The sequence below is a fragment of the Oncorhynchus mykiss genome, chromosome 23, assembly GCF_013265735.2.
Source record: "Oncorhynchus mykiss isolate Arlee chromosome 23, USDA_OmykA_1.1, whole genome shotgun sequence".
Classification (NCBI taxonomy): Eukaryota; Metazoa; Chordata; class Actinopteri; order Salmoniformes; family Salmonidae; genus Oncorhynchus; species Oncorhynchus mykiss.
Window position 1 is genome coordinate 43,529,536 of NC_048587.1, and position 26,688 is coordinate 43,556,223.

The 26,688-nt window shown below is 42.9% G+C and overlaps 1 protein-coding gene across 4 annotated transcripts in view; it reads left to right on the forward strand.

Moving 5' to 3' along the window:
* Positions 1 to 6,886: 6,886 nt before the first annotated feature.
* adkb (adenosine kinase b) overlaps positions 6,887 to 26,688 on the forward strand; it is a 287,226-nt gene continuing 267,424 nt past the window's right edge. The window contains exons 1-5 of one of the 4 annotated variants that reach the window (XM_021581101.2): positions 6,887 to 6,904; positions 7,082 to 7,142; positions 8,669 to 8,788; positions 9,055 to 9,129; positions 9,237 to 9,290. In XM_021581101.2, the coding sequence (XP_021436776.2) occupies positions 7,108 to 7,142; positions 8,669 to 8,788; positions 9,055 to 9,129; positions 9,237 to 9,290 (284 nt within the window). In that variant the 5' untranslated portion in view covers positions 6,887 to 6,904; positions 7,082 to 7,107. Of the gene's footprint in view, positions 6,905 to 6,980; positions 7,143 to 7,711; positions 7,871 to 8,668; positions 8,789 to 9,054; positions 9,130 to 9,236; positions 9,291 to 26,688 lie in introns of those variants that run through there. The other 3 variants (XM_021581102.2, XM_021581103.2, XM_021581104.2) reach the window with 3 other exon arrangements.

Consider the following 26,688-nt stretch of genomic DNA (forward strand, 5'->3'; position numbering starts at 1 on the left):
TTTATTTTTTAATTACATTTTCTTAATTTGGTTTGGTTTTTAACCTTATAGTCCACTTAGTAGCCTACAACAAGTCACAGTAAAACATGAACATGTTTAACCATAACATGTTTTACATTTTTTTTTGTATGCAATCTACATTAACAATCTAAATGGACCAAAAAGAGACAATAGAAACAACTGTCAATGGCAATGTGAGAAAATTATGGTAAATAGTCTGGCCCTAATTCAGGTTAATCGTTTTTTTCCAGACCCCCTCCACACACACACAGGCTGTGCTGGCTCACAGAAAAAGTGGGTCATCGTCATTTTGGTCAAGGCTCTCTATGGCAGGTTCAGCAACTGAGGGAGCTGACTTAAATGAGTAAGCAGCTGATGTGCCAAAAAGCGGCAAAACATTCTCAGGCAGCTGGTGCTCATAGCAAGCCTCACCAGACAGCTTCAGTCCATATCGAATGTACAGGATGGAGTTAAGGGTCTGCAAGGACATCTGATTTCTAAATTTGCTGTTTACCACACTCATCTGGCTGAATACTCTCTCGACTTCAGCATTCGAGTGTGGCAAGGACAACACAGACACAGCAGCCATGGCAAGTTCTTGAAACGGGTTGATATCAGCTGTGAAGCCAGGTGTGGTTTTTGTCTCATTCCATTTACTAAGATGGATGGCACGCCATTGCTGGACAATCTTGTCTATCTCTGCAGAGGAGTAGCCAAGGAGCTTGGCTATTTTTTCTATTTCTCCAGGGCTCTTATTGTGCTTTAGAGTTTCCTCCACATTGAAAACTGACATGTACTACAATGCTTCGATGTTGTCCGGCAGTCTCACCCTCAACTCATTAGTGAGGGAGATGGTGAAGGCTACACACCGCTTTCTGACATTGTTTTCATCCTCAGACGCAAGGTGGAGCTCAGCTGCCTTTGACTCAAAAAGGTAACCAAGGTATGGTTTGGGACTAATGTTTTGCCAGTGGATTCAGCACCCTGCTGCTCACAGACTTGATCAGGCTAACCAAGCTGTCAAGTAGCTTAAGAGGATCCACTTGCTCTCTCTCAAAAGCCTTGATGGCCAACTGTACCTCACCCAGCACTGACTTCAAAAAAGTCAGATACAATATGTTTTGAGGATCACTGTACATGGAGTATAAAACATCGGTCATGTAGCAGTGTTCACTAGACTTGGTGACTGCGAAATGCAGCCTAAGCTCCTCCCACTGGTACAAAATGCGTGAATCCGCGGATTCAATGGAGAGCCAACATGTGGCACACACCTTGGTTATCTGTAAAGGTTTCTCCCCACAGTTGATGGTCTCATATATGGCCTTGTAGACCTCCCTGCACTTTGGGGACACTGAAATGGAAACCAGTTAATTTGGAGACCAGTTATAAGTCTCTCCTACCAAGTACTCCACACTAGGGGGGATGGTGTCATTGGAAACATGACTTACAGAAAGCTGCAGAGAGTGGCATACACAGCGAATAAGAACCAGATATTTGAGGCCATACTCCTCCTTCAGCACTTTATGGACCCCATTGTTAATCCCCGTCATAACAGAGGCATTGTCAGTCCCTATCCCCAGGAGTTTCTCTTTTTTAAGACAACACTTCTCGAGGAAAGCCACAACAGCACGGGCTATAGATTTGGCATCTCCTCCCTCCAACTCAACAAGCCCCAGAAATGTTGATACAATTGTCTGCTTGGTGTCACTAAAGTACCTTATCACAACCCCCAGGTACTTAGAAACACTTACATCTGTGGACTCATCGAGGAGGAGGCTGAAACCCACATCTACGACCAACTTTTTCAGAAAGTATGGTGCTAGAACACCATTAATAATTTCTGTGCACTTTGTCCTGTGCATTTTGAAGTGGGTAGCAGCAGTGAAGTCTGAGAAAGCAGCTCTACATGCTTCTCCAATGTGATCACATGCCAGCATGGAACAGTGTTCAGTGACAGCTAATGCCATGGTGGCCTCAGCCTTTTTTGCAGAGTAATTTTTTTTAAAACCATAAATGGCAGCTTGTTATGGGTCCTAAGGCTTTGCCTTTTGAGTATGTTTTTGAGTTGTCATGTGTTTTTTTACATCACTAAGTTTGGCGTAGAAATCAGCCTTACAATACAGTATGCCCGTGTATCATCTCCAATAAACGGCTTCAACCAGCCTTTGAATTCAGGGTTTGATTCCCACTCCTTTCTGTATTTTTGAGTGTACAGTTTAGACTGAGACATGATGAGCTAGCCAGCTAGATGTTTAGCTCATGTCACAGAGAGGCACACACATAGTGGACAAGGTGAGTAAGTGACTGAGGCTGTGTGAGTCAAATGCAGTGATTTATTTTTGTGCAATAATTTATTTTAGACAAAGAACATTTTACATGTTCAGGGTGGGATCAGCCAGCGGCGGCTTCCCGCATGGCAATTCATTTGCAGTCTGGATGCGGAGGGGTGAACATCTCCCAAAGTGAGTGCTTTGGGACGGGGGTGGGGCCCACGGCAGCACCCGCTGCTAGTTGAGAAGAGTAAGAACGATACGTGCTTTCACGTCAGAATCTAAAAGTCTCCAATAACACCAGAAAAAGTCTCTAAATTTGTGCAACCGATATGGCACGTTCACCTCCTATGGAATCCGGAAGTTTCCGAAGGCAGCTCTTCTGAGAGGAGTCGAAGCCACCCGAGCTCTCTCGTGAATCTACGACGGGTGAGTTGGATACTCCTGGGCCTATGCAGTTGGGAAGAACTAGGCTATCAGTTTGGGAGCGTTCACGGAGGATGAACAGTAACTTGTGTCTGTACTGTGGAGGGGCAGGTCATTATTAGGAAACCCTTGTCTTTAGTGGGTACCAGTACCATGGTGTGTCAGACTGGGAGTCCCCTAATTCCCATCACCCGCACACCCCTTTTTGCTCTTGTGCTGTGGGATTACCAAACTAAGTCTCTCCGAGTGCTCATTGACTGGGGCTGATGAAAATCTTATGTATGCCACTATGGCTTTGGAGCTTGGTATTCCCACTCAGCCTCTCTCTGTGCCCATGGATACTAGGGCACTGGATGGCCGCTCTATAGGGGAACTCACCAATAGTACTGTGCCCGTTCAATTACGGGTTTCTGGTAACCACAGTGAGACAATACAGTTCCTCCCCATTACAACTCCCCATGTTCCGGTTGTGTTGGGTTTTTCCTGGCTCCAAAAACACAATCCTGTGATTTTTTTTTTATTACCTTTATTTAACTAGGCAGATCAGTTAAGAACAAATTATTATTTTCAATGACGGCTTAGGAACACTGGGTTAACTGCCTAGTTTAGGGGCAGAACGACAGATTCCTTGCAGATTCCCAGCAGACACCTTGTCAGCTCGGGGATTAGATTTTGCAACCTTCCGGTTAGTCCAACGCTCTAACCACTAGGCTACCTGCCGCCCTGACTGGACCACAAGCTCCATCCTGAGTTGGAGCCCATTTTGCCAGTCCCACTGCCTTCAAGCAGCACAGCCTTCCTCAAGTCACCTTCCTCAGGATGTTAGTAAGACTGTGGATGTCTCTGCTATCCCCACAGAATACAATGACCTCCTGGAAGTGTTCAGTAAGGCACGTGCTACTTCCCTTCCCCGTCCTTATGATTGTTCCATTGATCTTCTCCCAGGCACTACACCACCTCGTTTGTCGATTGTATTCTCTGTCTGGACCAGAGACCAAAGCTATGGAGGAGTACATAGGAGGCTCTGGCCACTGGGCCGTCCGTATCTCCTGCCGGCGCAGGGTTTTTCTTTGTGGTGAAGAAGGACAAGACCCTACGTCCATGCATTGACTACTGGGGACTTAATGACATTACTGTCAAGAATCGTTACCTCTACCTCTCCTTTGCGATTGAACCTCTCCAGGTGGCCATCATATTTTCCAAGTTGGACCTTCGAAATGCCTACCATCTGGTTCGGATACGCGAGGGGGGTGAGTGGAAGACAGCCTTCAACACAGCCAGTGGACATTATGAGTACCAGGTCATGCCATTTGGACCCACCAATGCCCCTGCTGTTTTCCAGGCTTTATTCAATGATGTGCTTCGGGACATGCTAAACCGGTTTGTGTTTGTGCACATAGATCCAGATCATCCCAAACATGCTCAATGGGTGACATGTCTGGTGAGTATGCAGGCTATAGAAGAACTGGGACATTTTCAGCTTCCAAGAATTGTGTACAGATCCTTGCGACATGGGACTGTGCATTATCATGGTGAAACATGAGGTGATGGTGACGGATGACTGGCACAACAATGGGCCTCAGGATCTCATCACGGTGTCTCTGTGCATTCAAATTGCCATCGATAAAATGCAATTGTGTTCATTGTCCGTAGTTTATGCCTGACCGTACCATAACCCCACCGCCACCATGGGGCACTCTGTTCTCAACATTGACATCAGCAAACTGCTTGCCCACAAAATGCCAAACACGTGGTCTGCTGTTGTGAGGCCGGTTGGTCAAATTCTTTAAAACGACATTGGAGGTGGCTTATGGTAGAGAAATGAACATTCCTGCATTCAGCAAGCCAATTGCATGCTTGCTCAAAACTAACATTCGTGACAAAACTGCACATTTTAGAGTAGCCTTTTATTGTCCCCAGCAGAAGTTGCAACTGTGTAATGATGCTGTTTAATCAGCTTCTTGATATGCCACACCTGTCAGGTGGATGGATTATCTTGGGAGAAAGGAGAAATGCTCATTAACAGGGATCTAAACAAATGTGTGTGCACAATCTGAGAGAAATAAGCTTTTTGTGCATATGGAACCTTTCTGGGATCTTTTATTTCAGCTCATGAAACATGGGACCAACACATTTCATGTTGCGTTCATATTTTTTATTTGTAATTGCGCCTCTAGCAAGTGAGAAATGTGCCATCTAATGTGCCGGTCTAGTGATGGTTCTGTACTGCTGCTTCTCATTTCATGGCGAAGTTTGCAAATAATAGATACAAAATATATACTTACTCATGATATACTTCTGCCAGGTAAGACTACTTTGAAGTTAACATTTAATTGAGAAGGTATTGGGGAAAGTATTTCTGTCAACCCACAAGATGATTATCATGATTATAGACAAACACGCGCACCACACAGACAGGCAGGGAATATTTCTGGAAATGAATTGACAGGTATTGTGTTTGGCTTTTTAAGCCAATAGTGGCTAGCCAGGGGTGGGATAATGTCAATTCTGAATGGATTAGGTAGTAGATGGGAGCTTGTGGTGTCTGATACTTGTGAGATATGTTTATGACAGTTTGCGGTGGAACATGTTAAAATTGAACATTTACTTTCAAGCAACTTACTCATAGGTGGCCTGAGATCTACTGGTAGCATGCGATCGACCTGTTGGGGACCCCGGATCTACACTGATTGAAATAGATTTAACAAGTGGCATCAATAAGGAATCATAGCTTTCACCTGGATTCGGTGCATGTTCATGTGTTCCACCGCAAACTGTCATAAACAAATCTCACAAATCCCACATCAGTCACTTGCTTCATCAATAAGTGCATCAACGACGTTGTCCCCACAGTGACCATACATACCCCAACCAGATGCCATGGATTACAGGCAACATCCGCACTGAGCTCTAGGGTAGAGCTGCCGCATTCAAGGAGTGGGACTCTAACTTCTATGCAAGCAACACTGAAGCATGCATGAGAGCATCAGCTGTTCCGGACGACTGTGTGACCACGCACTCCGTAGCCGATGTGAGTAAAAACTTTAAACAAGTCAACATTCACAAGGCCGCAGGGCCAGATGGATTACTTGGACGTGTACTCCGAGCATGCATTGATTAACTGGCAAGTGTCTTCACTGATATTTTCAACTTGACTACAGCTCAGCGTTCAACACTATAGTGCCCTCAAAGCTCACCACTAAGCTAAGGACCGTGGGACCTAAACACCTCACTCTGCAACTGGATCCTAGACTTCCTAACGGGCCCTAACGGGCCCTAACGGGGTGCATGTTCAGACCCTTCCTGTACTCCCTGTTCACTCATGATTGCATGGCCAAGCAGGACTGCAACACCATCCTTAAGTTTGCCGATGACACAACAGTAGAAGGCCAGGATAACAACCTCTCCCTCAACGTGATCAAAACAAAGGAGATGATTGTCGACTACAGGAAAAGGAGGACCGAGCATGCCCCCATTCTCATCGACAGGGCTGTAGTGGAGGAGGTTGAGATCTTCAAGTTCCTTGGTGTCCACATCACCAACAAACTATCATGGTCCAAACACACCAAGACAGTCGTGAAGAGGAAACGACCACGCCTATTCCCCCACAGGAGTCTGAAAAGATTTGGTATGGGTCCCCAGATCCTCAAAGTTCCTACATGTACATACACTACCGGTCAAACGTTTTTGGAACATCTACTCATTCAAAGGTTTTTCTTTATTTTTACTATTTTATACATTTTAGAATAATAGGGAAGACATCAAAACTATGAAATAACACACGGAATCATGTAGTAGCTAAAAAAGTGTTCAACAAATCAAATATATACCTACACACCTCATTGTGTAATCTCATTCAAAGATTTTTCTTTATTTTTACTACTTTATTTTAATGGAATCATGTAGTAACCAAAAAAGTGTATTTTAGATTTGAGATTGTTCAAAGTAGCCACCCTTTGCCTTGATGACAGCTTTGCACACTCTTGGCATTATTGCAACCAGCTGAGTTAGTCACCTGGAATACATTTCAATTAACAGGTGTACCTAATATGTCACACCTGTATTACCTTGGCAAAGGAGAAATGCTCACTAACAGGGATGTAAACAAATGTGAGAGAAATAAGCTTTACATGTTGAGGTTAAATTTGTATGTATTAATAGGGCCCTAGGATATACGTACAAAATAATACGAAATGCTCTGAGACCAGGTTGGTGCAGGTGATCTCGGTGTTAGCTAAAGTTACCTACATTTTTCTATTGATTATAAATCGAAATCAAAGCTGTCTCACTCTGGAATAGCGAGTCACAAATGTTTTAATTCAGGCAATATCTCAAGCCAGCATGTGATAGATTTTTGTCCAATAAAACGGTTGTTGTGACTGCAGAGATTAGTGCGGCTGTAGAAGCCAACATGGAGAAAGGCAGAGTGACAGATAAAGCACTTGGGTAAGTGTGTAACTATTTAACCGTATTTAGAAACTCAATGCTCAGGTGTGTATAAAATGCTGATAAATTGTCTTTGTAGTGATGCTTCGTAAACAAGCACAGATATGGGTATCTAGTGAAGTAGTATCGATCTGTGCGATACTGGTTCAGGTAGCTAGCAAGATTGCTATGAATTTCCACGTGCAACAATATTGGCGCATGTTAATACATTGATTAGCATAATATCTTGTTCTGACACGCGCTCTTATGAAACGAGATTACACAAATTGTCATTCTGCTGCTGTGCTTAAATTATTGCATCAGAGAGCACTATAATGCTTATATGGTGGCCATGACGGTCCAAGCTTTGTATCCCTAACCACAGCTGCATTTCCATGCATGATGCAAAATGGATACGTTGAACATCGGTTATTAATCAGTATGTGCAACAAAGTATCACGTTAGGCAAAGCTAATATGTATTTATTTAACTAGCTATGCAAACGTGCTAAGGACTGAAAATAGGTGACGTGTGCAGCCAACCACATACCTAGAAAAAAATATATCGCGCCGCCCAGTGCAATTCAAGCCAATCCGTTTTGGAAACCGTATTCGAGGAGGTTCCAGTTTTAGTCGAAATTGCTGAGAAATTATCACGCTGCTATTGCTGGTTGGAATTGAGTGGTAGCTTCACCAGTTTGTTAGGCTAAAGCTATAATCAACCTATACTGACAAAATGACTACTGCAAGGTAAGACTGTTATATTGCTGGGAAGGAAATAATCATTTTTGTATATTATGTGTCATGTTTCTCCTGTTATTCCAATGATAATGGTTAGATAAAAAGGGAATAACTGAAACATAGTGATCGGCTATATCCTATGGACTTCTTGTTAGGGAATGACTTGGAAGAAACTGCAGGATTTGAGGGTCAGTTATCTTGTCATAAGAGTAGAACATGACCATAACCTTTCAAAGCTATGAAACCTTGTCAAATATAACTATCTTTCAAAGTGTGTGATTAAAATAAATGTACCCTCAGTTACTGTCTATATAGACCCATTACCATATGGAGTTGAAATGCATTATGGAATGTGCACTGGCCTTCATTTTTCAGGTTTGCTGTTTGTGTGTGCATGCATTGGGTGACGTTGCTATATAGGCCTTCAGCTGTTAGTTAGGCACATGTGGAGCTCATGTGTCACCTGTGTGATAGCTGCATGTGCCTAAAATATGATGCTGTCAGTGGAATAAACACTTTAGGCTCTCCATAGTGTGCTGAAACACTCATAGGGGTTTAGTGTGATTCTTCATAACCAACACAGTTGCACCATGCATTCATATTCTGTCTGAGTAGAAGTGCTGATCTAGGATTAGGTCCTCCCTGTCCATGTAATCTTATTCATTATCTAAAAGGCAAAACTGATCCTAGCTCAGCAATCTTCCATTGTTCTCTTTTAAGACTGACAGTTCAGAGGATATGGTTTAGTTTGATAGAGTGAGACATGCATATGTTCGCCTCTGCTTAGATCCTGTGTTCTCTCTTCAGTACAGGATTCCTCATGTGTCCCACGTGTTGCTCACAGGGAACAGCTCAGATGACAGACTTGACTTGTCTTAACCCCTTTCACTCTGAGGAGCACAGGACTTCCTCAAATGCGCTCCACTGGTAACAGAGCCACCACAGAAACACAGGGACAGGTGTCACACTGCCTCACTTGGCAGGCCCTAGATCTTTGTCTGGTCACAACCTTTGGGGAACTGAACATGTTCATGGTTTCGATTAAGCGATTTGCCGATCCACCATTTTAGGCAACATTGTCTGAAGACTCTGGGATTTCAGCACTTTCACTACTTTTATTTACTCTTTGTCACACCAGGTGTGGGGATGAGGCCGACTGAAGTGTGAGTCATGCTTCTCTCTTCTCTCCACAGTGAAAATGCTCTATTTGGGATGGGCAACCCCCTGCTGGACATCTCAGCTGTTGTGGACAAGGACTTCCTTGACAAGTGAGTTTTGAACATAACCATTTAGTCTAAGCTAACCATGCATCCTAAGCTAACCATGCATCCTATCAAATTCTACTGTTATTTTAATATTGCTTCTGTCTCAATAGGTATGGACTGAAGCCCAATGACCAGATACTGGCGGAGGACAAGCACAAAGCCATGTGAGTAATGGGCCGCTAAAACGGAAACCTAATTCAACACACACTTCAAAATGGACTTTTTACACTCAAATTTAGTCAACTAGCGTTTATTCATACTTCTCCAGAAGCATCTTGGCATAATAAGCAGCACTCAAAATAGCTGACTGGGTGTGTGTCCCAAATGTCACTCTGTTCCCTATTTAGTATGCGACTTTATAGGCCTGGTCAAAAGTACTGCACTATATACGGAATAGGGTGCAATTCGGGACATATCCTGGGTGTCTATAATCTGCCTTTCGTAACGGGGCAACTGCACTTGATCTGGAGGTCCTCAAGCATGGCCATGGCACACCCATGCAACTCCCACCATGATGCGGCCGTTAGGCACAAGAATGCACCCCGACACTGACTCCATTATTCTGCTACAGTTCACCATTCAAGCTGCCAAATGGTAGACTATTAGAAATATATGGATTTCGGTAAGGAATTAGATGACTTGAATAATGTAATATTGTTGAAATGTAGGCTGTGCACTATTGAATTGCATGCACTTCACAGCAGTTGTTACTTTGACATTTGACTGTGGAGGGATGATTTTCTCTGAACATCTGTGTAGTCTAAATATAGATTCTGCTGGAGGAGCTGATAGTTACACACCCTCAAAAATAACCCTTCTCCACCCTTCATTATACAAGGTGCAAATTCAACAACAATATAACCTCTCAGCCTTGGGGTTAGGCAGCACTTAAAATACCATAGTGTTAGGAGGATATATGAGCCTCGGATGTCTTCTGTTGACACCCAAAGTAGAGCTGGATTTTAGGGATGGTCTGATATGTAGTCTTTCCATTCTGAAGTCAGCACTCCATAGGATTCTAAATGGGGTGTGGTGAGTGGGAGGGTCTTCAGAGGCTGCATTGCCTGGGTCGTATTCATTGGTGCACACCATAGCAATGTTTTGCAATGAAAACAAGAATTTGTCCCTCCCTCTTTTATCTGTTTGGTTCATAGTGAATACACTCCTCTTGCAGCAGTTCAGTTGACAAGCCTGTGGTCTGTTTTTGATACAGCTATGCTACCTACACTAAGTTGTATGGACAAAAGTATGTGGACACCTGATCGTCGAACGTCTCCTTCCAAAATCATGGGCTTTAATATGGAGTTGGGGGGGCCCCAAGCCTCCATTCCTCTGGGAAGGTGTTCCACTAGATGTTGGGACATTGCTGCAGGTACATGCTTCCATTCAGCTACAAGAGCATTAGTGGGGTTGAATGATTAGGCCTGGCTTGCAGTCTGCATTCCAATTCATCCCAAAGATGTTCAATGGGGTTGAAGTAAGGGTTCTGTGCAAGCCAGTCAAGTTCTTCCACACCGATTTCGGCAAATCATTTCTTTATGGACTTTGTGCATGAGGGCATTGTCATGCTGAAACAGGAAAGAGCCTTCCCAAAACTGTTACCACAAAGTTGGAAGCACAGAATCGTCTAGAATGCCATTGTATGCTGCAGCGTTGACTTCTTTTCACTGGAACTAAGGGGCCTAGCTTGAACCATGAAAAACGGCCCCAGATCATTATTCCTCCTCCACCAATCTTTACAGTTGTCACTATTCATTGGGGCAGGTAGCATTCTCCTGGCATCCATCAAACCCAGATTCGGCTGTCGGACTGCCAGATAGTAAAGAGAAGGCGTTTCCGCTGCTCCAGAGTACAATGGCGGCAAGTTTTATACCACTCCAGCCGACGGCAGGTATAGCGCATGGGAATCTGAGGCTTGCGTGCGGCTGCTCGGCCATGGAAACTCATTTCATGAAGCTCCCGACTAACTGTTCTTGTGCTGAAGTTGCTTCCAGAGGCACTTGGTAGTGAGTTGCAACTAGGGACAGACGATTTTTACGCATTTCAGCACTGCGGTCCCGTTTAGTGCGCTTGTGTGGCCTACTACTTCGCGGATGAGCCGTTGTTGCTCCAAGACTTTTCCACTTCACAATCACAGCACTTACAGTTGACCAGGGCAGAAATTTGACGTACTGACTTGTTGGAAAGGTGGCATCCTATGATGGTGCTACTGTACGTTGAAAGTCACTGAGTGAGGCCACTCTTCAGTAAGGCCATTCTACTGCCATTGTTTGTCTATGGACATTGCATACCCCTGTGCTCGATTTTATACACCGGTCAGCAACGGGTGTGGCAGAAATAGCCGAATCCACTAATTTGAAGGGATGTCCACATACTTTTGTATAGATACATAGTGTACCTATAGCCAAAAAGCTTGTGTAAAAAATTTGGGCACTGAATTCCTTTTAATTTCCTCTTTTTCCATGTACCATGTGATGTGCTTGCTGCGGAGGGCAGGGTACTCCCTAGAGATCTCTAAAGGGGGAAACCAATAATCCACAGTAGTACTGTAATATGTAAAAAAAAAAAAAAAAAAAAGTTTCGCTTCATGCTAAAACTTTGCATTATGGAAAGTTTTAGGCTATTGCTTTGGGTGGAGACTTTTTTTTTCTCTGCATCATAAGAAAACAAGGATGTGGCTAAAAGCGTGCCGTGGAATAATGAAGTAAATGTTTACCAAGTGAAACTGGTTTGAAGCTTGTATTATTTTACATGGACCCTTTAGAGATCTACTATTTGTGCTATTGCATGCCAGATCACTGACCAGTAGTCCAGGTGTGGTGCTTCTACTGTAAAGCAGCCTTATCAGCAGTGTAATTGTCTCCCCAGCAGGCAGAACATCAGACACAAAGAGAATAGTGTTATCTTTGGCATCACAGATACTATGCAGTTCTGTTCTGTCCTCAACAACAATGGCTACATTCTTTGTCGCCGTTTCCACATCACAAGGACCGGCTCTGTTGGAATAGTTCAGTATAGAGGAAACCTATTTAGTGAACCTTATTTTTGTAGACTATAGTGTATAACCCCTCGTCACCTGGTTCCTCTCTAGATTTCTTCCTAGGTTCCTACCTTCTAAGGAGTTTTTCCTAGCCACTGTGCTTCTGCCTCTTCATTGCTTGCTCTTTTTGATTTTAGGCTGGGTATCTGGAAAGCACTTTGACAACTGCTGATATAAAATGCTTCATAATATACATTTACTTGCTGTAAGTAAGATAAGTAGTGGGAAGTATCCCTCGGTTATTGCCTACACTACAGCTTACTCAACTGCCACAGTCTACTCATTTACTTGTGGAAACTAGAGCTGGGTGATATGGACAAGTCCATATTGATGCACATAAATGTTTTAAACTTATTTATCATTATCGGAACACAGTACTAATACTAGTTTTGATTTTATTTAAACATGTAGGCCAGTTGAACAAGTTCTCATTTACAACTGCGAACTGTTCAAGGTAAAGCAAAGCAGTGCGACAAAAAGGTGTTACACATGGGATAAACGAACGTACAGTCAATAACACAATAGAAAACTCCATGTACAGTGTGTGCAAATGTATGCAATAGAGGTGTAATAATTACAATTTAGCATTGATACTGGAGTGATGTGCAAGTAGAGCTACTGGGGTGCAAGAGGGTTAGTAATAATATGGGGATGAGGTAGTTGGGTGTGCTATTTACAGATTGGCTGTGTGCAGTGATTGGTAAGCTGCTCTGACAGCTGATGCTTAAAGTTAGAGGGAGATCTGACTTATTTTTTTGCAATTCGTTCCCGTCATTGAGAACTGGAAGGAAAGGCGGCCAAAAAAAGTGTTGGCTTTGGGGATGACCAGTGCAATATACCTGCTGGAGCGTGTGCTACGGGTGGGTGTTGCTATGGTGAGCTGTGATAAGGCGGGGCTTTACCTAGCAACAACTTTTTAGATGACCTGGAGCCAGTGAGTTTGGCGACGGCTATGTATTAAGGACCAGCCAATGAGAGCATACAGGTCACAGTGGTGGATAGTATAAGGGGCTTTGGTGATAAAACGGACAGCACTGTGATAGACTACATCCAGTTTGCTGAGGAGTGTTGGGTGCTATTTTGTAAATGACATCGTCGAGGATCGGTAGGATAGTCAGTTTTATGAGGGTATGTTTGGCAGCATGATTGAAGGAGGCTTTGTTGCGAAATAGGAAGCCGACTCTAGATCTAGTTTGATGGTTGTAGCCATCAATTGTCCTGTTAACAATCACCCATATTAGCAAACAAATGTAATTTCAAACTTCATATTTCTTTAATATAGGCTGCTTATTGTAATGATCGATATCAGTAAAGTCAGGGTTTCCTTAACTCTGTCCTGGCCCCCACAGATGGTACAATGAGACAGATATTTCACCGGATTTATAAATGTGAAGCATCCGCTTGGTGTTTCCACAGAAACCCAGTGGGAGAAGATGGAACGCGATGGATTTGGCCAGCATTTTGCAAATTCTCATCGATTTTAACATTTGCTCTCAATACAGTTCTGTTCCCAAAACTTAGCTCCGAACAGATTTTAGTTATGTTTTTATTGACTTTGTCCTTTGCCAACGTTTTCAAAAGTTTAGGTGTGCGAATTGAGTTATTGCACACGCGCACTTCAGAGTAGGCGTTCCCTAACGGAAATATGCAAATGCATGATAGACCGTGCCAATAGGATCTCGCTAGCTTGTACTTGGCTCTGCCGAACTCCTTGCTTGTTCCATTTTAAGCTTTTCCAGAAATGAGAATTACACCAATAGAAAGCAGTTGTCTGAGGGTGGTGCTGGGCCATCTGGCATACAGTAAAAAGTAAGGGGACAGTTTGATAAATCCTTTTAAATAAAGGTTCAAATCCAGGTCATGCCTTTCCTTAAACACAGTGCCCAACATGTTGTACTGCAGGTCATTGGACCGTATTAGTATTATGAACCAAGGAAGTTCATGTTTGGTTGTAGAGTTTACTGTACTGCCACACTTAGCTTGTGGTGACTAGCCTAGTTTTAGGTCTACTTTTGGTAGCCCTTTGTCTGCACTGATTGTAGCAACCCAAACAAGTCTGACATGCTGCCAAGTTGTCTAACTGGACCTTAACCTTGGAGCTTGGTGATTAGCAGTATATGGCAAACAAGCCCTTTTTTATCAAAGCTTACCCTTGTGTGCCACTTCCAAATTCACAAACCCAAACTGGTTAGTGCTGTTAGTCTTTTTCCATTTTTTTTTTAGGGGTACAAATATCTCTCGGGGCGGTCTCAACTCCAGTCCTGTCTAAATTCAATTATCTAGATAATCCTGTTAACATTATAGATTAACCATCTCTGGTACTGTGTACGCCGTCATCACTCCCCTTCCGGTCATATCTGGCCATAGAAATAAAATTACTAGAACAGGTATATCCCTTCAGACTTCCGCAATATTACAGTGCAATATCTAGTAATTGTGTTTCTATGCCATCAACTCTCCTCTCTCTGTCATTTCTGGCCAATGGTTCACCACTACTAGTCTGATAACTGTATTCAAATAGGTCCTCCCTGTCCAAGTCAAAACTGATTCCATATTTGAGCTTCTACTCTGAGACGCTTTATGAATACTAGCTGATACTGTTCAGTCAGGACAGCAGGTGAAAATGCTCATTAATCCAAACATGATCCAGCTACATTGACCTCTTTCAACGCTATAGCTGTTTTAATCATCAAAGGTATATCAATGTTGCAACAAAAGATCCCTGACTGCCTTGTCCTCCAGTCTAGTACGATCACAATGGCCTACTTCGTTATTACCTTGGACTAATACAGGATTTACAGTTGAAAAAAGGGGTGGAAACTCCCTCAGAGTAAATGTAGTGTATGAATAAGGTACAGATAATCCATCATTCACTGACTAACCACCAGACTCAGGATATGGCTCCCTAGTCCCTGACCTAGTGCACTATTTTTGACTAGGGCCCACTATATAGGGTGCCATTTCGGACGCATCCAGGGCCTGTTCACATTAGTCTGTCTTCCATATATGGAAGTCTTCTCTTCTAATAGTTCCCACTGCTCCTCAGGCTCATTGCCTGTTCATATGATTGCATGTGGTTTCAAATGATGCTGCAAAGAATGCTGCTCACTCAACGGTACTAAGCATACCTCCAGTGTTTCAGAAGTGATTTGAGGGCATGGTGATGGTTGGTGAGACTTGCACAGGATGTGCTGTGGTTTCAGTAGTTATCTTGTCATCTTAACATTGTCCTCTTTTTAAGCTGGTGATCATGAAGTCAGATTTTGCTTTGAAAATCGGGCAGTATGTACTTAAGTTGCATCTTGACTTTTTGTTTTACTTGATATAATGAATTGAACAGCGTTGGTTACATTTAGTAGCCTATTCATGCACTTTTAATATCATCTGAGTAAACACATTTTTAAATGTAACTACATGCATAAGGAAATGTATCAATAGTTTTTTTGGGTTATGTTATCTGTATGACACTGCCACCATGTGGTTGGAAATGGGACCTCATGGTCACATTACAGTACCATGCAGGATAAACAGAATGAATATCTTGGCTGTCCTCTTTCTCCTGCAGGTGACAAGTTGATTTAAAAATAATATATATATTTTTCTTCTTTAGCTTGATTTAACATGACAACATTATAAAACACAAATCTGCAAAAGATTACAATAACCATGAAAAGTATATGCCATTTTCTCTTATGTTAAATGGGTTTTGTGGAGTCACATTCACTATTATGACTAAAATGCATAGGCACTGTTAATTAGGCTAGAACATTCAATTAGTCTGTTAGATGACTGAATGAAACCTTGTAATCTCATCTTCAGTGAAGGCCCACAGGGAAACATTCAACAGCTTCCGGTCTAAACTGGACCTGTTCACACATTCATTTTAGGTCGCCTCCGTCTGTCCATTAATGGATTACTTTCTCATCTTAGCGCTGACGGCATGACCACTTTCAGAGGTTGTTTGCTCACAGCAATTAAGTTCATAAGCTCTCCGCTCATCCCTCGTTCTGTTTTATTTTCTCCTCTGTGCTAAATGCAGATTAGCGGTGTCACAATGGCATCCAGAACCAGAGTAAACTGCTCATTATGCAGAGTGACCCGCTGCTGCTGTATGAATTATGCAAGGGACTGTGTGTCGGTGTGTTTTAGTAGCTGGCTCTTATTAGCATTCTAGATGGATGGATGGATGGTTGGGAGGAGAGACATTGCGTCCCAAATGGCACCCTAGTCCCGACAGTGCACTACTTCTGACCAGAGCCCTATGGTGACCGGGCTGACTCTGCAGTGGGGGAGAGGGGTGGGGGATCAGGCAGGGTTGAGGATCATCGCACACAACACAGGAGATCAGTGGAGGTGCCTCTCCTTTCGTCTGTCACACACACCGCCCCCTGTGTACACACACAGAAACGCGTAAACAGACACACACTCACCTGCTGGTGTGGTGCAGTTCCACCTGCTTACTGTGAAGAAAAGAACAAAGGTTCTTCCTGCCTCCTCTCGTCTCCGAGTACAAGCTAAACATTATGGCTCCTGGCTCTGTCTGTGTGATACATTTGGCTCTGTAAACACACTTGAATCCCCTATTTGTATTCATTCCTCCCTCTGTCCCTCCCTCTTTATGTCTATTGCTCTTTCTATTCCCCCTCCTTCAATCTCTGTTTCTATCCCCCCCTCTTTCTAACGAGGGAATCGTGAGTGTTGGAAACCCCCAACGGATCCATCCTGGTGTGTCAGGCAGGGAAGGAGTGAACGGCTGTGTGTCTGGCGGCGCGTTGCATGTCTGTGTGCATGCAAGCGTGCGTGTCAGGCTGCATGTGCTATCCATCGTGCCACTTCAGTGGATGCACTCATGCTTGGCTGAGTGTGTAGATAGACCACTAAATCTCACACACTACAGCCCCAACCCCAGTCAGTCTGTTTTACAGAGTGCTGTATCTATATGTATTGTAGTACAGTACTCAAGGCATCTACAGAAACCCATTCGGGTCATACTGAGTCAGGGAGCAGGACGTAGAGGTCGAAGGTCATAGACCCACATCCATCATTGACACCAGACAAAACAGCACACCTCAACTGCCATGTACCTCAGCCTTGCAATGATTAATTGTTGTATATTAAATCACACTATCCCCCCCCGAAAGGCAAGGCTCTCAACTGAGATATTCAGTTGAGTTTAGGAGGCTGTCAGAATTTATCAAAACCTACATGAATCCTACTTATTTTAACTAGGCAAGTCTGATAACATTCTTATTTACAATGATGGCCTAGGAACAGATTTTTACTTTGTCAGCTCGGGGATTCAATCTAGCAATCTTTCGGTTACTGGCCCAATGCTCTAACCACTAGTTTAGCGGCCCAGGTTTTAGTGGTTATAAAACCTGGGCCACCCCAGGTATTTAAAAATATGTCTAGATTGTGGCTTTGGTTAACATCAGTCAGTAATCACATTGGTTATTATTCCTTATGTCTCGTCTCCTCTGTAATTTAAGCATGATGCTGTCTCACGATGGCTGATGCAGTCAATTAAATGTCCTTCTCCTTTAATAGTAATATCCCCCTGTTATTGTCAGTCTCTGCCAGCAGCTGGCGCTAGAACCACCAACGAAACACCACTGAACTGATTATGGGTGGAACAAATATACCCACATTTCTATGCATGTGGGCGTTCTGGTGTTTTATAATTACGATGTGGGTGTCTCAATTGCACATGTACAGCATGTTCAGAGAGCAGTTGAGAGCATGCTCTCCCTCACAGCTATTTCTTTCACAGCTGTTTTCTTTGAATCCCCCTCCCTCTTTGAAGCTTTATAATTGTGTCCCAAATGGAACCCTAGTCCCTTTTATAGTGCATTACTTTGGACTAGGACTCTGGTCCAAGGTAGTATGTAGGGAATAGGGTGTCATTTGGGATGCGCGATTGGCTAGAGATCACATCCTCACATGCGTATAGCAGTGCTGTTAGGAGACCTGAGTGGTGCAAAGCACTCCCTGTGTGTTTTAAAGTTCACACTGGTTGCCCCAGCAGGAGAGCTGCAATTGATTTTATTTATATATATATGACACGCGCTCAGCGCATTATGAATCCCCATCAGCAGGATGCTGGTAGCAACCTCTGAGATGAGAGAACGAGAGGTCTCAAAGGCTTTGTATTCAGACTGCTTCAAATCTCAATCCTCCCTGGAGACTACAGACGGAGAAGAAGCCTGTCTCTCTTGCTCTCATAGAAACATGCATATACACGCACTCTCAAAATAATTAAATGTTTTATATATATATATATATATATACACACACAGTTGAAGTTTACATAAACCTTAGCCAGATACATTTAAACTCAGTTTTTCACAATTCTAGACATTATAATCCTAGTAAAAATTCCCTGTCTTAGGTCAGTTAGATCACCACTTTATTTTAAGAATGCAAAATGTCAGACTAATAGTGATTTTATTTAAGCTTTTATTTCTTTCATCACATACCCAGTGGGTCAGAAGTTTACATACACTCAGTTAGTATTTGGTAGCATTGCCTTAAACAATTTAAACATGGAATGATTCGGGAAGCCTTCCACAAGCTTCCCACAATAAGTTGGGTGAATTTTGGCCCATTTCCCCTAACAGAGCTGGTGTAACTGAGTCAGGTTTGTAGGCCTCCTTGCTCGCACACATTTTCAGTTCTGCCAACAAAATTTCTATAGGATTGAGGTCAGGGCTTTGATGGCCATTCCAATACCTTGACTTTGTTGTCCTTAAGCCATTTTGCCACAACTGTGGAAGTATGCTTGGGGTCATTGTCCAATTGCGACCAAGCTTTAACTTCCTGACTGATGTCTTGATGTTGCTTCAATATATCCACAATTTTCTTCCCTCATGACGCCATCCATTTTGTGAAGTGCACCAGTCCCTCCTGTTGCAAAGCACCCCCACAACATGATGCTGCCACCTCCGTGCTTCACGGTTGGGATGATGTTATTTTGCTTGCAGGCCTCCCCCTTTTTCCTCCAAACATAACGATGGTCAGTATGGCCAAACGGTTCTATTTTTGTTTCATCAGACCAGTGGACATTTCTCCAAAAAGTACAATCTTTGTCTGTCCCCATGTGCAGTTGCAAACCATAGTCTGGCTTTTTTTTATGGTGGTTTTGGAGCAGAAGCTTCTTCCTTGCGGAGTGGCCTATCAGGTTGTCGCTATAACTCATTTTACTGTGGATATATATCGTTTTCTACCGGTTTCCTCCAGCATCTTCACAAGGTCCTTTGCTGCTGTTCTGGGATTGATTTTACACTTCGCACCAAAGTACGTCCATCTCTAGGAGACAGACCGCTTCTCCTACGTGAGTGGTTTGACAGCGGAGTCGTCCCATGGTGTTTATCCCTGTGTACTATTGTTTGTACAGATGAACTTGGTACCTTCAGGCATTTGGAAATTGCTGCCAAGGATGAACGAGACTTGTGGAGGTCTAAATTATTTTCTGAAGTCTTGGCTGATTTTCTTTTGATTTTCCCATGATGCCAAGCAAGGAGGCACTGCGTTTGAAGGTAGGCCTTGAAATACATCCACAGGTACAATTTCAATTGACTCAAATTATGTAAATTAGCTTATCAGAAGCTTCTAAAGTCATGACATTTTCTGAAATTTTCAAGCTGTTTAAAGGCACAGTCAAGTTAGTGTATTATATTTAATCACTGATCAAAAGTGTGTATATAAATGCAACAATTTTAAAAGATTTTACCGGGTTCATATAATGGAATCAGTGGATTAAAATAAATAAATTGGGTCCTAATCTATTGCTGTCACATGACTGGAAATAGATGGCCCCCTCCAAAAAAAATGGGCCTCAGGATATTGTCACTTTATCTCTGTGCATTAAAATTGCCATTGATGTTTTAATGCAATTGTGTTCATTGTCCGCCGCTTATTTCTGCTTATAACCCCACTGCCACCGTGGGGCACTCTGTTCACAACGTTGACATCAGCAAACTGCTTGCCCTCATGACACCATACATGTGGTCTGTGGTTGTTAGCCGGCTGGACGTACTGCCAAATTCTCTGAAATTACATTGGAGGCGGCTTATGGTAGAGAAATATATTTAAATTCTCTGGCAACAGCTTGCGACATCTGTGGTGTTGTGACAACTGCACATTTGAGTTGTCTTTTATTGTCCCCAGCACAAGATGCACCTGTGTAATGTTCCACCACACCTGTCAGGTGGATGGATTATCTTGGGAAAGGAGAAATGCTCACTAACAGGGATGTAAACAAATGTGTGCACAATTTGAGAGAAGCTATAAGGGTGTCTGGAACATTCCTGGGATCTTTTATTTCAGCTCATTAAACATGGGACCAACACTTGCATTTGTTCAGCGTAAATACATGCACAAATGTGTGTGTGTGTGTGACCGCTACGACCCCTCCATAAGGCAGACTAAACCAGTGGTTGGGTAGCGGCGGTGACCTGTTTCAGAGAGAATATAAACTGATCCTCCATGACCAAATATCCTCAAGTGTTGGTTTATTTCAAGGACCACACCAGTCCTATTAATGCTAGCTAATGGCCCGTGGCCTGGATGGGCTGAATTTTGTTAGAACCCTGGGATGAGATACCTGGCCCGTGTCCACAGAGATGGAAAGAGGGCTCATCTTTGTATCTGTGCCATTATGGCATGTGCAGCGCCATTGAGGTTATCGACATTTTATGTCAATTTTCTTTTGTGTTTGAAAGAAGCTAATATTGGTGATTTACCGCTCGCTACCTGACGTGCTGGAGTTCTGACCCAAATCTAGTCATTTATTTTGGCCTCTAGGTGTCGGATATATATTACAATTTTAAAAGCCATTTACAAAGCTTAGCACCCAATTTGAAGAAGAGCATGCTCTAGTCATTGGCTGGTCTATTCCAACCAGTAGGAATCTCCACCCAGTTGACTACATTTTAAAATGGTAGTCAATGGCGCAAAGTCCATGGTTAAACTTGTTGAGTTTTTCGTCTCTATGGCTGCTTCCCAAAGGGCACCCTATTCACTAAGTGCTCTGGTCAAAAGTAGTGCACTATAAAAAGTGACATTTGCAACAACTCTTGTTGAAAATAATATGAGAATAAACATTCACCCCTCTTTGTAGTTTGTTTCAATGTTACATACACAAGTTGAAATGCCTTTCTTGCACTCTATCTCAAAGCCAACAATGCAATCATCAAATTTTAATACTAGAAAAAACAAATATGAACACAATAAGTAAGCATACAATATACAGGTTCAGTACCATATTTACAATGTGCAGGGATATTGGAGTGATACAGCACAGTCAAAGTATTCAGACCCCTTTTTCCACATTTGGTTATTTATTCATTACTATTCTGAAAAGTATTAAATACATTTTTTCCCTCAATCTACACCCCATAATGAAACAAACGGTTTTTATTTTTGTATATTTATATTAAATGTGTACTTTTTAAAATGTGCATAATTATTCAGACCCTTTGCAATGAGACTGGAAATGAGTGTATCCTGTTTCCATTGATCATTGTTGATTGGAATCCACCTGTGGTAAATTCAATTGATGGGACATGATTTGGAAAGGCAGAAACCTGTCTATATGGTCCCACAGTTGACAGTGCATGTCAGCAAAAACCAAGCCATAAGGTCAAAGGAATTGTCCATAGAGCTCTGAGACAGGATTGTGTCGAGGCACAGATCTAGGGAAGGGTACCAAAAAATGTCTGCAGCATTGAAGGTCCCCAAGAACCCCAGTGGACTCCATTCTTAAATGGAGGAGGTTTGGCACCACTAAGACTACCTAGAGTTGGCTGCCTGTCCAAACTGAACAATCGGGGGAGGAGGGCCTTGGGCAGGGAGGTGACTCTGACAGAGCTCCAGAGTTCCTCTGTGGAGATGGGAGAACCTTCCAGAAGGACAACCATCTCTACAGCACTCGACCAATCAGGCCGTTATGGTAGTGGCCAGACGGAAGCCACTCAGTACAAGGCACATAACAGCCGCTTGGAGTTTGCCAAAAGGCAACTAAAGGACTCTGACCATGAGAAACAAGATTCTCTGGTCTGATGAAACCAAGATTAAACTCTTTGCCCTGAATGCCAAGCGTCACGTCTGGAGGAAACCTGGCACCATCCCTACGGTGAAGCATGGTGGTGGCATCATGCAGTGGGGATGTTTTTCAGCGATTGGGAGACAAGTCAGGCTCAAGGGAAAGATGAACGGAGCAAAGTACAGAGATCCTTGATGAAAATGTTCTTTAGACCGCACTGGACCTCAGACTGGGGTGAATGTTCACCTTCCAACAGGACAACGACCCTAAGCACACAGCCAAGACAATGCAGGAGTGGCTTCTGGACAAGTCTGAGTGGCCCAGGCAGAGGCCAGACTTGAACCCTATCGAACATCTCTGGAGAGACCTGAAAATAGCTGTGCAGCGACGTTCCCCATCCAACCTGACAGCTTGAGAGGATATGCAGAGAAGAATGGGAGAAACTCCCCAAATACAGGTGTGCCAATCGTAACAGTCAAGTTTGGACACGTCATTCCAAGGTTTCTTTATTTTTACTATTTTTCTACATTGTAGAATAATAGTGGTGACCGCTTTGCACACTCTTGGCATTCTCTCAACCAGCTTCATGAGGCTGTCACCTAGAATGCATTTCAATTAACAGGTGTGCCTTTAAGTTAATTAGACATTTCATTCCTTAATGCGTTTGAGCCAATCAGTTGTTGTGACAAGGGTGGTATACAGAAGATGGCCCTATTTGGTAAAAGACCAAATCCATATTATGGTAAGAATTTCAAATCAGTAAAGAGAAACAACATTCAATCATTACTTTTAAGATATGAAGGTCAGTAAATGCAGAACATTTTAAAGAACTTTGACAGTTTCTTCAAGTGCAGCCTCAAAAACCCTGAAGCGCTATGATGAAACTGGCTCATGAGGACCACCATAGGAAAGGAAGACCCTGAGTTACCTCTGCTGCAGAGGATCCGTTCATTAGTTAGTCTTTCTTGGGCCAAGAAATAGGAGCAATGGACATTTGACCGATGGAATCCAAATTTGAGATTTTTGGTTCCAACCGCCGTGTCTCTGTGACGCAGAGTAGGGGAACGGTTGATCTCCGTATGTGTGGTTCCCAAAGTGAAGCATGGAGGTTTGGGGGTGCTTTACTGGTGACACTGTCAGCGATTTTATTTAGAATTCAAAGCACACTTAACCAGCATGTCTACTACACCATTCTGCAGTGATATGCCCTCTCATCTGGTTTGTGCTTAGTCCCACTATCATTTTGTTTTTCAACAGGACAATGACCCAAAACACACCTCCAGGCTGTGTAAGGGCTATTTGACCAAGGAGAGATATGGAGTGCTGCATTAGATGACTTGGCCTCCACAATCCCTCAACCCAATTGGGATGAGTTGGGCCACCAAGTGAAGGAAAAGCATTCAACAAGTGCTCAGCATATGTGGGAACTCTGTCATCCTGGAAAAGCAAAGGGTGACTCCTTTGAATCTAAAATTGTTTTAACACTGTTTTGGCTACTACATTATTCATTTTTGTTTTTCAACCAACAAAACACATTCCACATTCAGATGTGACAGACTTAAAAAAATAAAAAAAATTATATATATATAAAACCAACTTGCAGCAGCACTATCAAGGTTTTGTTAGCTCTTTCCAGCCTTAGCTGAGACGACGAGCTAATAATTAGCTTTTACAGCACCTTACACAATATTTCATAGTTTTCATGTCTTCATTATTCTATGATGTAGAAAATAGTAAAAGTAACTACCAAGCAAAGGTTTGGACACCTACTCATTCTACTGTATGTAAATATGATATTTCAGTGATTTAATTTTTTTTTTTTACGTTAGCTAATGTCTAAACCTGTTTTCGCTTTGTTATTGTCGGGTATTGTGTCTAGATTGAAGGGGGAAATTATTTTTACATTTTAGATTAAGACTAACATAACAATGTGGAAACTGAAGGTCTGACTACTTTCCTGACTAATCAACAGGATGTAATATAAACAGTAGCAGCAGCTTGCGAGTGTGTGTGTGTGTGTAGTCAGTATAAATGTATGTGTGAGTTAGGAGATGGAGTGAGTGTGCATCGAGACGGTGTTTAAAAAAAAAAGGTCAATAAAGATGGGTTAACTCTATGTGTAGCTATTTAGCAGTCTTCTTGCTTGGGGGTAGAAGTTGTTCAGGAGCCTGTTGGTGCTAGACTTGATGTACCGATTGCCGTGCGGAAGAAATTAAAATAGTCTGGCTTGGGTGGTTGGCGTCTTTAACGATATTCCGGGCCTTCCTTCCACACTGCCTGATATAGATGTCCTGGTTGGCAAGGAGCTTTGCCCCAGTGATGTAATGGGCTGTCTGCACAACCCTCTGTAGCGCCATACGATTGAGGGCGGTGCTCTTGCCATACCAAGCAGTGACGCAGGCTATTTGCTGTGTGTGCACGCATCAGAGGACAGTCAAACAAATTATACATTGTAGTTTAAACATTTTCTCGTTCTTTAATACCTAGTACTCCATCCTAATGCCCGAATGTTCTATCCTAATTAGAATATATTCATTGTGATGCTTTCTCACAGGTAACACCAGACAGAGAAGAGGCACTCACTACATTTCAGGCATTGAAGGAGAAGTACATCTATTTCTGAGCAAGAGAGAATTAATGATGTCTGGTGTCGGGACAAGCCTTCTCACTGACTATTGATTTGAAACAAACTGACTAACCCTTTGAAGGCTTTGACAAACAATTTAATTGGGGGGAAACCACTTTCACCTCACCCTCCTCCTTTCATCACCCTCTCCACTTGAGTCCCAAATGGCATCCTATTCCCTATATAGTGCACTACTTTTGAAAATATTGCTCTATATAGGGAATAGATTGCCATTTTGGACGTACTCCTCCTTTCATCACATCCCCAAGCTGTTTTCTCCTCTGTGACCTATGACCTATAGAAAACATTACTGTGCAGCCGGCCTGCTGCCTCAGGACCAATATAGTACAATGTGGCTCTTTTGGTAGAGCATGGGGCATGCAACACCGGGGTTGTGGGTTAGATTCCCACTGGGGACTAGTACAAAAAATGTATACACTCACTTATGTAAGTCGCTCTGCATAAGTGTCTGCTAAGTGACAAAATGTCAAATGTAGTTTTTTATATTTATACACACAGTTGAAGTCGGAAGTTAACATAGTTAGGTTGGCGTCATTAACTTGTTTTTCAACCACTCCACAAATTTCTTGTTAACAAACTATGGTTTGGCAAGGCGGTGAGGACATCTACTTTGCATGACAAGTAATTTTTCTAACAATTGTTTAGACAGATTATTTCACTTATAATTCACTATCGCAATTCCAGTGGGTCAGACGTTTACATACACTAAGTTGACTGTGCCTTTTTAAACAGCTTGGAAAATTACAGAATTTCATCCATTTGAGTCAATTGGAGTTGTTCCTGTGGATGTATTTCAAGGCCTACCTTCAAACTCAGTGCCTCTTTGCTTGACATCATGGGAAAATCAAAAGAAGACCTCAGAAAAAAATTGTAGACCCCCACAAGTCTGGTTCATCCTTGTAGCAATTTCCAAATGCCTGAAGGTACCATGTTCATCTGTACAAACGATAGTACGCAAGTATAAACACCATGAGACCACGCAGCCGTCATACCGCTCAGGAAGGAGGTGTGTTCTGTCTCCTAGAGATGAATGTACTTTGGTGCGAAAAGTGCAAATCAATCCCAGAACAGCAGCAAAGGACCTTGTGACGATGCTGGGGGAAACGGGTACAAAGTATCTATATCCACAGTAAAAACGAGTCCTATATCGACACAACCTGATGGGCCACTCAGCAAGGAAGAAGCCACTGCTCCAAAACCGCCATCAAAAATAGCCAGACTACAGTTTGCAACTGCACATGGGGACAAAGATTGTACTTTTTGGAGAGTTGTCCTCTGGTCTGATGAAACAAAAATAGAACTGTTTGGCCATAATGACCAAGGGAATTCTCTTCGATTATAATCACAGCCGTATATATTCCCCCCCAAGCAGACACATCGATGGCTCTGAACAAACTTTATTTGACACTTTGCAAACTGGAATCCATACATCCTGAGGCTGCATTCATTGTAGCTGGGGATTTTAACAAGGCTAATCTGAAAACAAAATTGTATCAGCATATCGATTGCGCAACCAGGGCTGGCAAAACCTTGGATCACTGCTATTCTAACTTCCGCGACGCATATAAGGCCCTGCCCCGCCCTCCTTTCGGAAAAGCTGACCACGACTCCATTTTGTTGCTTCCAGCCTACAGACAGAAACTAAAACAAGAAGCTCCCACGCTGAGGTCTGTTCAACGCTGGTCCGACCAATCTGACTCCACACTCCAAGACTGCTTCCATCACGTGGACTGGGATATGTTTCGTATTGCGTCAGACAACAACATTGATGAATACGCTGATTCGGTGTGCGAGTTCATTAGATCGTGTGTTGAAGATGTCGTTCCCATAGCA